We start from the raw sequence: 14438 nt of genomic DNA, 5'->3' as shown, positions 1-14438 counted from the left end.
AATCTGCAATTGCAGAACTGCCCCAGACAGTTGTTACAGTCATAGGGTCCAAAGTGACTTTATTTTAAAATTCAGTTTGATGGTTCCTTTGACTTCTGCTACAATAACAAATGGAAATACCGTTTGCCAAGAGACAGGCCAGCTGCTTTACAGCCTTGGGGGTCTCAGATACATCCTTTCCCAAAAACCACAAGCTGCCCAAACAGCTGCTCTATGTCTTCACAGCCTCATGTATATTCTTTAGCAAGACCCACAAGCCTTCTGTACTCATACAAAGTATTGAAACCCCTCTCCCCCCCCCCCCAAAAAAGAGAGAATACTCTTAATTAGTCTGCTCTCTCTTTCCTCTCACCCTTAGAAGCGACAGACCTTTAGTCCTCATTTGTCTCAGAGCAGCAGGAAGTACAGGCCTCTTTCTGTAGTTACAATTCAAAACAACTGTTCAGTCAACACAAAAGGAGATAAAACTTATCAAGTGTAAGGTGCTTGTTGAAAACACTAAGATCAATGTCTTCAGCTTTAATCAATTTTTAACATCCATTCAACTTTTTATTTGTAAAAAATTGTATCTGTATTTCATACACGGAAGGTACCAAGAAGCACAGTACCTACTGGCTATTTTATATTAACTGTTTTTTATTAGCAAAGAACTGATGCATGCTTGTTGGCAAGGAATACTTGTTAACTTGTAAAAAGTATACAGCGGAAAGAGGAGTACAGTTTGTAGGAAAAGCAGTATACATATTGAAGATGACAGCTAAGAGGATCACAGTCCCAGCATGTTACGTTCCCTGGGCGTCTAAGATCCAAAAGCACCGTCCCTGGGCAGCAAATGCAGGACACGCTCCACGCCTCCCTCCATGTGCTCTCCCCAGTCCTCCAGTGCCCTCGCTAGTCAAATTCCAGATGAGGTCGGCTGAAAACAAACCAGAAAACCCTCCCAAAAGAAAATAAAAAAGCACTGTTGTTTGTGGACTCCATGTGAGTCACTGTAAGTAGCTCTTCATAATTCTTCAAGTGTGCTAATACCCGCTCAGAGGACTGGTAACAACATCCTACATGAAAGAGGGAGACTGTCACTACAAAAACAGTGACTAAAAGATTTGGTGTCTGATCTTGCAGCAGGCTGTGGGTCACAGCTCTTGGGAAAAAAAGCAGAGATTAGTGCAAGTAGCTGTCTTACAAATTTCATAAAATAGGGATGTTCCTGAAGCATCAAGAGGATGAAGTCTGTGCTTTAGTCAGCTGAGCTTTAATATTGATGGGAGAGGTTTATCAGCCATATGGTAGCAGGCTGATATACATTGACTAATCCATTTTGAAATCCTAAAACAGAAAATAGCTTGCCCTTTTACAAATACCAAAACCAGGCATAAAAATATGAAGCAACAGCTTAAAAGGCTTTGCCTTATTGAGGCAATACAAAGAAGCCTGAGTGTGGAGTGTGAAATTTCTTCCCTTCAAAATTAATGGTCTTTTGGGGAAGAAATAAAAAACAAACAAACAAACATGTGTTCATAGATGGTGTGAGGAGGCAGCTTCAGGTGAGTTCCCCGACACCTCCCTGCCCTTATAGAGGGTAAGTGACAGGGGCCAGCAGCAACTTAGCACACCACCCTCACCAACCTCCTATCTGTCGCGGCCTCGACGTGTACCTATGGTAAACCAAGAGCTGCCAGAGCACCAGCTGCAGTGCCTCTCATCGACAGAGACACAGCGCGCAGTGGAACAATTTGCTTCATGTTTTGGAGAGTTACTGTCTTTTAGATACATTGAGATGAACTAACATTAGCTGAAGAAACTGGAATAAGGAAGAACGATGAATATATTGACTAGCAGCAATTAGCAGCAGGACAAAGCTGTGTAGCAACATTGCTCTTTATGTGGTCTATATGAAAGCACACAAAAAAGAAAGGCACTAGAGAGCCCAGCTGATCCTCCTTGATCAATCTGGTCTAGCACACCTACTCATAGAAGAGGGATCCATGTAGCCATGTATCACCATAGATGAACTGCAGCTCCTGTCATAGATCTACAGCAGATTTTAGCTTAAAAGCAAGATCAATAAAAGCACAGGTTTCTTTTCATGAAATTTTCCTACCTTAAATGTGTTTTCCTTTATGATATTCCTGATATAGCCTACTATAATCATTAAAATAACTTATACTAAAACTATAAGTGGTATTTGCTCTCTTTAAAACTACTGAGCAGACAGAAGTCACCATCTGCAACCGGAGTTTGCTCAAGTCCCAAAACAAATTTCAACAGAAGCCTCTTGTGCAGGTACAAAACTATTATTTTCTTCACTCAGTCTCAAGATAGCACATTCCAAATCCCTAAAGCTGACCAGGACCTAAAGGTTAGCAGATGGATTTTTCCTCTATTCAAGTCAGAACAAGGAGAGCAACAGGCACGAGGACAGGTACTAGTTCTAAAGCCTTAGAGAGCTCAGTTACCAAAACAATCCCATCAGTCCACAGACGACACAATTATTTAAAACAGGAAATATGGTGGATTTGCTTTTATGTATTTCGGTGCATTGACATTAATTAAACCCACCTTAATATTAAAACACTCTACACTTCCGTCTTAAGCCTTCAGTTGAATGGCAAGTGTAAGATACCATCATTAAACTGCACGTGTAGCCGTAACAAGATGGGAATTTGTAAAACACACACAAAAATATTGAATCATTACATATGCTTATCTACCTGATTAGCAAGAAAAGTGCCAGACTAATAGCAATGGCTATATGTAACTGCAGTTAACTCATTTTCATGGACAACCACTGCTGAAGAAACAATATTTTAAATCAATTTTGGTATTTATTCAATACCTTTTTGCCCATCTTTTTTAATTAAAGATTTCACTTTAATTTTCAATTAAGTTACTATTGAAATAAGCGTTCTAAATAATATTAGAGATTTTAAAAAGTTATTTAAATCATTTATAGAATTTCAGCCTCCACATGGAAAGAAATAATTTAATACATTAATATGCTATAGAGCATGTTTAATTTGGGGAAGCAATATTGACCCATTGTATGAGTCATTCATCTTTGCCAAGAAGGTTCATTTTGCCATGGAACAGCACAGGTACCGAAAATCAATTCCAGTAAAGATAATTTTCTCATGAAAACAAGGGGAACTAGTAACAACACAGGGGAAGAACATTTTTAAATTAAACCACAAATATTTGCCCTCTCCACCCAGATCCCAGGAGCACATCATACAGCACACCACCACTATTTCCAATGACGTGGCAAACCATAACTAGTGACCATGTTCATGTGGCCTTGTAAATTCACATATGCAACATATCCAGCATGTCTCCCCCCCCCAAAAAAAAACCAAAAAAAACAAAAAACAAACCAAAACAACAAAAAAGACCCAAACTAAACAATCCTCCTTCCTGGTATTTTAAACTATAACAAGTAATTGTGATCCTTCTTATCTTTCAGTTATGCAATTTGGGTGTGAGGGCAAGGGACATAATTTAGCAATAGACACATCATCCATGAGGGATGTTTTGTAAATAAGCCTGTCATTCACCTTTGTAAGGCACAAGTCATCATAATGTTAAGTTTCTCCCCAGCTCCCATGCTGGTTATAGGACAGTATGATTAAAGAATAAAGCCACTATTCATCATAATAACATGAGGCTGATAATACCTAGTACCCAAAAATGGATTTAGGGGAAAGCAGGGGCAGGACAGTGACCAGCACACAAACCCAAGTAGCCCTTACAAGCTGTGGAAGAAGTTTTGCTACAGCATTGATGGGCCTCCGTCTGCGCGTGCAGCTCCAAGGAGATGAAGCCTCCAGGCCGATGAGGGGCCGCAGCACAAACGCAGCCGGACAGGAGAGACCCAACCTGACCTCAGTTTCCCTCCCTAGGGAGCAAAACCTTCCCTTCTAGCGCCGTTCCTCAAGACATCTCACACATCTCTTGAGGCATCCCTCTAACTTCAAGGGTTCAAAAGAAAATCTAGCGGGCATGCGTGTTAACGCAGAATCCCATGAAAACCGCACACACATGCCTGTAAATACAGCATGTACAGTGACACTTCTGTAGAACAAACTTATACCACACAGACTACACTATCATTGGCAATTTGTCCCCTCACATGCACCTTCTTGGAAAGGAAGCAATACCCAGGGGAACAGGGCACAGCCACCAGATGGTCAGTAACGCTTCCACGAACCAGCAAAAACGCGTGGGCGCACACACCCCCTCCCCAGGTAGCCAGGCTGATCTGAACCGAATTACAGCTCGGAGGGCGTTTTCAACGTTGGAGAGCTTAAGGGACCCAGCCGGCCTCCGCCTGAACGCCGACACCTCCCCGTCCCGCAGCTGACGCGCACCCGCGGGCACCGCCGCGGCCCAGGGCCCCCATCCATCCTTCCCTCCCTCCCCTCCTTCCTCCCCACCGCGGCCTGGCCGTGGCCGCTGCACCTGCCCCACCGCGCCCCGGCAGGCGACTGCCGGCCCCGGCAGCGGCCCCCGAACACCCCGCGAACGGCGGCAGCCCCAGGGCGGGCACACCGCGCCTCAGGCAGCGGCCTGGGCAGCCCGCAAGGCACCCCCCGCCCGGCCCCGCCGCCCCCCGCCCGCTCGCGGCCTGCGGGCGAGACCGACGGCCGCCTCCCCGGGGCCTGCCGGGCCGCCTACCCGGGCTCTTGAGGTTGTAGCGGGCCTCCATGGCAGCGGGCACCGCTGGCTGGCTCGCTCGCTCCCTCCCTCCGCGACGAAGTCCGGCAGCGGGGGCCGGGGCAGGGGGCGGAGGAGGAGAAGGCGGAGGAGGAAGGCCGGGCCCGGCCTAGCCCAGCCCGCCTCGCCTCGGGAAACTCCCCTGACGTGGCAGCGGCGGCCCCGCCGTGACCGCGGAGGGAGGCACCTGCCGCGCCGTCTCCCCGCCCCGCGGCCTGGCCCCTCGGCGGGGCCCGCCCAGGCCGGGGCCCGGAGCAGGCCGCGAAGCCGGGGGCGGCCGGGCTGGGAGACGGCGGGCCACGTCGAGGGGCGAAAATTCAGGACTCTTCTCGGCTGTCTGCAGAAGAAGTCAGTTTCCATCGGCCATGGGTGACGCTGGGGCCCCGCGGCAGAGCCGCCGCTGCGGGCGCAGCAGGCGGGCCGGGACGCCATGCTGCAAGCACCAGGCCGTAGTTCTGCCCGGTAGCTGCGATAGTGAAAATGCCTCCCCCCTCCATCCCCTCGCGTCCCCGCCTGGCCTCTGCCTTGGACCGAAGAGGTGACGGGGTGAGGTGCCTCAAGACCTCACAGCACAAGGAGGTTGATTTGAAAACTGGGGGATTAGAAAAGGGGCCTGTCCAGGACCCTGCGGACCCACTGACACCCCAACCAAAAGACTTAACTGTGCTGGCAGCCTTAGTAGCATCTTGTTTGTTGCTTTTCAGGATCATGAAAGGCTGAAATGGTGTTGTACGCCAAGGACTATTAGTTCAGGCAAGAATCGTCAGCGAGAGCTTGACTTGATGGGCAGATCCCCCTCGTCCATCCCGCAGTGCCAGAGGAATTGTTTGCCTGTCCGACTTTGGTTTCTCTGCTGCCTAGTTATAGCCACAGTAGGAGATAGCACTTTTTATAGCTACAGAAATACGTAACAAATTAAAATGGTCATTTTCACAGCAGTCTCAGTTTCCCTTTAATTCAGTACAAGCTGTAAATAAGAAACGTGTCTGAGCTTCTATGTGCTTGTCTTCCACAGCATAAGCTTGAAACTCTTGGCTCTAGCTCATGAATTGTCCTTAATTTCATCTACCTTGCGTTTATATTCTTCCTACTCATCTTGAAAAAAATATTTTTTTTCATGTTTTGATGTCTTCGTTCTCTTTTCCTCTTTCCTGCTTTGATTGAACAGCAATAGAAAGCAGTTGTAAACAAAAACATCTGAGTAGGTGTATTTTTTCCTCAGAATTGCAAAACCAGGTGTTACTCTTCCCTTTCCCATTCTGTTGCACAGTGATGTTGTGGTAACAGCAATAAATAAATAAAGCAACTCCAATTTACTCCACCTTATCAAGTAGCTGAATTTTCGAAGGGACAAAGCGATCTTCTTTTTTACAGGACAAAGCACTACGAATAATGTAAAGCATAAATAAGGTATATAGCAGAAGGGAAGGGATGGCGTCAGACCCTGGGGTTGCCTCTTACACCAAAAGCACCCCACAGGGTACATTTAATGGCCAAAATCTCTTGATGACATCTCAGCATTCCTGGCTAACAACAGCTGATCTCAAGATGGTGAGCTGCAGGCACTGGGTGTCACGTTTACAAACTGTTTTGGTTGGTCTTAGGAAGTATGTCACATCTTTCCTCGTGGGCCGGAGCCAACTTGCTGTGCAGTGGGAGAAGGGCTCTGGGACCATCTGTGACTAAATCTCGCCCTTCCCCGAAGTGGAAGAGCGGTATTTTGCTTTTGGAAATCTGGATTTCCATGTAAAAAGTTCTGGGATCTATTTTGATAGAAGATAATTTTAAAAGTTGTATTATAATGTGGCATGAATTGAGAAATGATAATTATGAACTTGTTAAGAGTAATGTGGAGTTCAGCTTTCCCTCCTGGGCGCTGGCCTTTGACCCTGCATGCACTTGCAATGTCTTTTTATATAGTTCAAGGAGGAAGCACCTGCAGTTAACATGAAACTTGGGCTTTTAGCTAAAAAAAGAAATACACAGTCACTGTAACTACATGACAGCTAAGCACTATTGAGAATAAGCTGAATAAACTTAAATTTTAAGTAACAGAAATTTCCCAATGGGACGTATACATTCTCCCCCTTTAAGCAAGCTACATTGTGGCCTGGCTGTGTGCTGGGGTCATCGCCACATGAAATTGTGCAGAGATGGAAGTACGACACCACTTTCATTTTCATCCGTATTATTAGTTAAAAATCAGAGCTGCATGAGGTCAATGCTGCCAGATGAAACCACCAATTCCTGTGAAAGTAGTCAGCGTAGGGCTAGAAATCTGGGGATTAATTCCCAGCCCCACATGTCAGCTGCTGCTTGGGGCAGATGAGGAGCAGGCACTGCAGAGCTCCTGCACAGTCAGTGTTGCCAGTCCCGAGCAGCAGCATCCCTCCTCTTCCTGCCTCCAGTCAAAAATGCCCTTTGGATTTGTGTTTTCATCTGCCTTTGGTTTAGACTTTTGCACGGAGAAGCCATTCTGTGCTCAAACTGGTGGGGTTTTTTAAACCAAACACTGAATATAGCAACAAAATTGCAGTCAAATCCTACATGCTGGCAGCACTTCTTGTAGCTTGTGTATCCTGTCATATGATCTAACTTGGTGAAAAAATAAACATGGTCAGCTGAAGCATATAGAAACTGAAAGTTTGCCTGGACGCTGCTGCAACAAAGATTTCGTCATTTAATAACACAGTGAATCCTTGCAGAAAGATTTTGCACAACTTCACCAAGTTGGTTGCGGACATCAAGAATCATCAGTTTTGAAAATATTAAAAACTGTGTGGCTTTAGTAAATGTTTTACATTGAAATAAACATTCAGCTTGACCCCCCAAAAAATCACTAATAATTTCTAATTATTTTTTTTTATTTCTAGTTTCCGAGAAGATGGTTTTGCCCATGTTTCTATGTACTTTTCTGCAGTTGTGATATACTGATTTTTTTTTTTCTTTTGGAAGAGAACAGAGACTGATACAGCCACCTAGCTTCTGAGCAACGGAGCATTTAGGCCCCCCTCTATGCTAAAAATACTACAATATTAATGACAATCATAAGGTCTGATAAAAATGCATATTAAAAAATTAATGTCAATCAAAAGATTTGATGAAAAGCATAATTATTCAATTGCAGTCATATCTACAGTGAAAGAAAGGCCAAATCAGAGGGGCAGAATTCCCTGGGCAACTGCAGGTTACGGATGTACATTTCTGAGCTGATTACCAGAGGCTCGCTTTATAGCTAACGAAGAGAAACAGGAGCTTTTACAGCAGAGTTCATCTTGCCTGGAATAAATGTTAGCTGTAGATCCAACAAACCATGTTTTAAAAGTTCCTGGATTTCTCCATTAGCTGCAAAGGGTGATTAGGCTGTCATCTGTGTTCTGGATCATCCTAGTTAGGAATTTTCATATGTATGTATAGCTGTATCTGATATATATAGAATCATAGAATCATACAGCTCTCTGTATCTGATACAAACGTATCATGCGTTTCCCCTCAGTTTAAAAGAATGACAAACATTTCAGTCGATAGAGCCTCTTATTTTTAGCAGTTAAGACTCTTGATGAACCGACTTTAAAAGGTCTAAGAGGGGAGCTCAGCAGGTAGGAATGGGAATCAGAGTTCAGCATGCGGAGTCGGGAGAATGGACACCAAGAAGCCTCCAGCAGAAGCCCCTGAAGAGGGAGTTCCTCCTGAAACCTCCCCTTTCTCTTGGAGGCAGGACACATGCGTGACACAGGGGTTCAGTTTTTGCACTGATGCATCAGTGTATATTCTTGCAGACCTCAGGGTATTAAGCTAGGAAGTGTGACATTAAACTATTATTTATTTCTCTGTGCAGGTCATGCAATTGTGTGAGGTAAGGTACGTTTCAACAGTGTGTACTATACGTTAAGTGATTACCTAAAGTCAGCTCAGAGTGGGGTGTGTATGCTTTGTAGGCTGTCTCATAAACTCAGCTACAAAACATCTCTTCTGGAGAAGGTCTGAGATCACGAAAGCTTACGACAATACAATAGTTCTTTGTACAAAGCATTCACACCCTGCTTTCACCAATTCACAAAATGTAGAGCGGTTTGCTTCATTTATAATGCTACCCTTTCAATAGACAGTTGGCTGCAGAATTAAACTCTAATGGAATTAAGGAATCTAATATTAATATGCTTATATTATCAGTGGGAACAGATATGACTCACTTGGAAGAGAAATCATTATTGTGCTCTTTGGTGACTAATACAGTCTCAGCTTTTATAATCCTTTATGTGAATTCAGACCTGGTAAATCTGGATTCAACAAGTGCACCTCCTCCTCACCAATGAAAACAAGCGCGGCATTGTGTAACCAATGCCCTGTAGCAATTGCACAGATGCTCGGTGCTTTCTCAGGAAAGTGATTACTGTCTTTTCTTCAAGCTTAGTTCTAAAGCAACCCATCTCACAAAATGGGCGTCTTTGCCAGCTGACTTTTAATTGGCATTATTTCAGAACTGGAAGAAAGAGAGTGAAGGAAGAAGTTATCAGTTTGCTGTAACTGCCCAAGCAAGCAAGTGCCTGATGTGGACCACTGGTGCAGAGTTTGTGGAACATCTTGCAGTAGTCCACACTATATGAAGTCAAAATAAAGGTACATATTTTTCACCTCTTTCTTCCCCCTCCGAAGAATGGGAAGAGTCACGCCAGTCACTTGACTCACACCCCTCTGGCATCATCGTTTTAATAGTTCAGATGGTTTCCTGTTCAGAAGAAACGTGCAAAGGCACAAGTCAAAGCTGAAGCTGCTGTCTGAGTGACAGCTGTTTGTGTCTCTGGACTTTGCTTATCTAGTAACTGTATAGCAACTACGGGTAATGGCATCAGTTTTCTCTGGTGCATATTCTTTACCATCCAAATTGCAGAGAGCGCTAGATAGTTGGAGAGTAGTTGTGAACCACTCCGATTAAAAATTATTTTGCTCCTGTGCTACTCTTTCGCAAGAAAATGCCAGGCATAGCCTTGACTCATGCAGCCAGTTTTTCATGTTCCTCCCGCTTCAGGCCCCAGAATTTCTTTTTGTCACTTTTTCCATATGCGAGTTGCTCCCCATGTCCCTTCACTTTAACTTACTTCCATAAGCTTCCTTCTGGGAAGGGAGACACTGTCTTCACAATTACACAGCAGCCAGAGGGAGAGCAGTCAGGATTACATCTGCCAGATTGCCATCAAGCAGTGTTTCCACCCCATCCATTCCAAAAATGTTACTCAGGACTCTAATGTGAACTTGCGTGTACCTGCTTATGTACAGCTGCTCGCGCACAGCTCCTGCTGACTCAGCAATGGCAATAAAGGATTTATGAGCAGGCTCTTAATTTAAAGCTCCTCAAAAAAGTGTTTTACAATCAGTATAAGGATGATTAAAGCTTACTGTGTCATTAACCAAGATATATTGAGTTATCGGTCATCTCTGCAAGCTCCCTGCAGATATCTGGGACAGCCAGGAGTTTCTCAGATGGTTAGTGGAAATCTAGGGCTTGATTCAATTGCACACCCGTAAGCATCTGATGCCATATGAGGTATCCTAAGGTATGGCAGACAGCCATACGGAGCAGAAAGGTATGATACGGGATACCGGTGCCTAGAGCACCTCCAATGATGTGAGGGACCCATGCGGGCAACTGGACTAAACCCCTAATGACAACAGTCAAGAGAGCTCAGAGCATGGCTCTGCTGACCAAACAGGTGTACCCTCTGGCAAATTGCATTGCTTTCCAGGCTCCAGCTGACCATATTAACCCGCTCTCCACTGCTAGCAAGACATCTTCCTCTACAGGTTCAGCTGCTTGGGCTCCAGAGCCCAGCCCCGGTAGGGCCCAGCCCCATCGCCTTGGTTGAGCACCCTCAGAGGATTGCTGCACCCTGAGAAAGAGCTGCACAGGAAAGCCAGACAAGATAAGGCAGAACCAGAGATGGAGGTAGGGTTGTGGAGATGAGGTCCAGAAGAAAAACACCGATATGAAAAGGTATAAAATGCTGGAAGGCAAAGGTGGAGAGTCAGGAACTGGTGACACTGGCCGGTGAAGACTCATCACGTGTCTTGCCAGGGGGAGGTGAGCAAGTTAATGCTTAGTCTAGTAGATTGCTAGTCACAGCCACCTGTATTAAATCAATAAATTATTACTTTGCACTTTTAAATTGTGTGTATCTGCTTGCAGGGTTTTTTTGCAGATGGTGGAAGGTGTCTTGCAAAGTGACTCACGAGGGATGCAGATTGGCAAGGGATGCGGGCTGCAGAGGAATTTTGTTATTCTGAAAGAGGAATAACAAAAGCTGAAAACAATTGTGCAGTCTGGTGTTGTCGTAACTATTCAAATTAGAGATTTAGAGCTTGGATTTCATGGGGACTATTAATGGTAGCAATGTAACGAGGGGAAAGAAGAAGGGAATGAATTTCTCCCATCATGAGGAACTTTTAAGGATACACTCAGTTCATGGGAGAGGGCACACTGAGAAAAGCAGGAAAGGCATTTATAATCTGTCAAGAGAACACTAAATTTAAAGCCAATGCTCAAGTTTCTGCATAACAGGCTTTATGAATTGCAGAACTTGGAATGACAACTGCTGCTTTATAGATAGAAAATGTGTAATTGAAATATGAAATGAAATTGCTGAAGGAACATGAGTGGAAACGGTGCTGAGCAAGGAGAACAGGAGTGGTGGGAGTGAGGCGATTCATGTGCCTCTGCTGCAGAGCTTGCCTTCAGCACTTAGGATGTGAGACCAGACAGCGTGATGAATGGCATATTGGCAGCCAAAAGAAGTTCGAGCAGCTGTGGAGTATTGAAAGAAAAGCAATTTGTGGATCAGACCATTTGGCTCGCCAGAGGATGATTCAGTCTTTGAAAAGAGCACTGCGGAACAGCAGAGTATGCTTCCACCTCTCAGTGCAGGGTTTAGAGATAAAGATGTTGGCCCCCAGGACCTTTTGATTTGGCTCTGCACACCCTGGTTCTCTTCTGCTTTGCAAAAGGAGTTGAAACAGATTACATTTCCCACAGCTCAGATGGCTCTGGTTGTTACCAAAGTAGTCTCCAGAACTGATATGGATGTGCAGGAACAACAGGGGAAAGTTCAAACAGCAGCTGATTTAACCTCAGAACAAGTAGGAATTGTATCACAGGTGTCAGGTCCCTTGAATGATACCACTGCCAAGTGGATGGTGGGGCTTCTAGAAACCCCAGGGGTGCTGGTTAAAGATTTTAACTTTATTGCTAGGACATCCACCACTCCATCCCGTCAGGCAGTTTTTTAATTATGAGGACCAAGAACATAAAGCTGCAGTGATGAATGGATTGGTACTGGCTGCGCAGACACCCACCTGACATAGAAACACCTACATGCATCAAGAGTTCATCTGGGTCAGAAACTCACAGTGCCGATGGGAAAGTTCGTTAGGACTATACCTGGTTTATGCTATTTGTACCAACACTATCCTTTAAGTTCAGCAGAGTCCAGAATGGCTTTTAGTTCACACTGAGTGGGGATTAAAACCTATATAAAAGGTAAATCCTGCTATAATAGCAAAAGCGGCTGTGATACTGTCCTGTAAGTCACTGCTGGGGCACCACTGCGTGGGCCCTTGAGGACCACATGGTGCAACTGAGCTCGCCCAGACCACCTCAGCATGGTTCGACATACACGTGTGCATATTGTTAGGATAAGCCCATTGTCTTTCTTGGCTTGCATGTTGTAAAAGAAGGCAGCTTGGAATACACTATGAAATGTTCTGGCCTACACACCAGGCCACTCTGTATTTTTTTTTTTTTTTTTTCTCTCTCACATTTACACTCATTGATGGGGTGTTTAATCCCAAGTCTTCTCAATTTAGGCCGTGTTTGGTTGTTGGATGGTTGTGTTTTTTTTAAAGAGGACATCAGTGTTTTTTTTTCTCTACCTTTTGGTACTCAGCAATTCTGAAATAAATAATCCTTCCTTCTTATAGCAGCTCCTCATATTATTAAGGAAAATATCTAGTAGAGTATCTCCTCTGACTACCCTCCTGAATATCTTTTGCCTTATCAAAAATATGTTTAGTCCAAGAGGTGTTGTGACAGACTGCTGCATTAGATCATTTTTTTCTTCCCCTGGATGTACTTATCTATATGAATCTTTTATTTTAAAATATGTTCTGGAGATGATTAAGAAATGTTCAAAATCTGACTGCCAGCATAATCTGTGACTTGAATATGAATAGGTATTTTATGGTGTGCATACATACCAAGATTACATAAACGTCGTATCGTTTTAAGGATGTTATAGTAGCATGTAATGGATTTTACACAATTTAGATATTTTTGTACTTAATATTCAGTAGCTTTTTACTCAAGACCTTGCCTGTAGCTCATAATGCTTATAAGCCAAAGAGAATAGGCTGGCAGGAACCAAGAAGACTCGGTACCCGACCTGCTTACAACAAAACACCTGTACAGAGATAGCAAAATGAGAAAGGTAACACAGGAGGTATCAGGGAGAAAACAAATGAAAAGAAACAGTCTGTTAGAGTCTTTTTTAAACGTAGCCGTTTGAAGATATATGTATGAGCTAATGTGGAAATATTAATACAGTAGGAAATCAAGTGGGATGTCAACCATATGCCACCGTATCAGAGGAGCCCAAAAGAATTTCCCAACCGAACTTATTTCTCAGTTTCCACACAGCTGAAATGGGGGAAGTTGATGTGTTTGTCTGTAATTGAGTAAATTCAATTTCGGCTATCGATAAATATTTAGAATCTGAACAAGAAATTTTAAAATAAAAACTAGAATTTCAATAAAATTTAAAAGAAAAAGAGATTTGAAATTATATTTTCTTTAAAAAAAACCAACAACCTTGCATGCCTCACTCAGTGCTCAATCACTTCAGCTAGAACATGAAAACCTGAGGTACAAATTAGCAAATTACTCAAAATTGAAACACGCAAGTCATCACCTAAACTGAAAATACTGAAGTTAAATAGTAAAACTAATGCGTTTTTAACATTCTTTCAATTTCATAATTAAACACATTTGAAACATAAATAATCTGATAAAAATTATGCTTACTCTGATAATATCCAATTAGAAGTTTTATACATTAGCTAAAGTCACCTTCACTGAATTATGTAATATAATCTATGCCAAATTCTGGAGTGGACTATAAAAGCTAACTTAATTGTCTTTAAAAAGTTGTTAGTCTCTAAATTCCAGGGTATGCATGACTACATAGAACTCAGGCAAAATATATGGAAACCACATTCTTTAGTTATTATTCATACCATAGCCAGTATGAGGAGATACTTTATTAAAAACAAAACCCAACACTGTCTGGTCCAGTGTGGTAGGTGCTCTTTGTCCCACATAGTCACCTATACCTGAAGGAGTGAAGGGGGAAGGACCAAGACTGTGACCCAAGGGTGGGTCTCAACAAAATGAAAGACAAATGTGTGGCCAGAAATTATGGCAGCCCTTCAATGAAAGTCCTGTGGACTGGAAGGCTGTCAAAAGGTGGCTCTTCACCACAGCAATGGTGTAATTGGGTAATGGGTAATTCTGAAGACAGCTTTGTGTTACTTTAACTGAGGGGCTGGTCAGAAGAGATGCCCTCATCTAAGATGACAGGTGGTGACAGTACCAAAAGGAATTTGAACTCTGCATTTTTGAAGCGTTCTGCTTTGATTACAGCTACTGTCATTATACTTCACACTAGCACCAGGACTGGTAC

The 14438-nt window shown here is 43.7% G+C and overlaps 1 protein-coding gene across 1 annotated transcript in view; it reads right to left on the bottom strand.

The window, feature by feature from the left end:
• Positions 1-4902, bottom strand: part of UBE2J1 (ubiquitin conjugating enzyme E2 J1) — a 31510-nt gene extending 26608 nt beyond the window's left edge. The window contains exon 1 of the mRNA XM_074581161.1: positions 4672-4902. Within this exon, the coding sequence (XP_074437262.1) occupies positions 4672-4702 (31 nt within the window). The 5' untranslated portion in view covers positions 4703-4902. The remainder of the gene's footprint in view (positions 1-4671) is intronic.
• Between the last annotated feature and the right edge of the window lie 9536 nt (positions 4903-14438).

This window comes from Larus michahellis, chromosome 3, assembly GCF_964199755.1.
Source record: "Larus michahellis chromosome 3, bLarMic1.1, whole genome shotgun sequence".
NCBI classification, from domain to species: Eukaryota; Metazoa; Chordata; class Aves; order Charadriiformes; family Laridae; genus Larus; species Larus michahellis.
The sequence above is the reverse complement of the archived record's forward strand: the minus strand, read 5'-3'. Positions and strand labels throughout refer to the sequence as shown.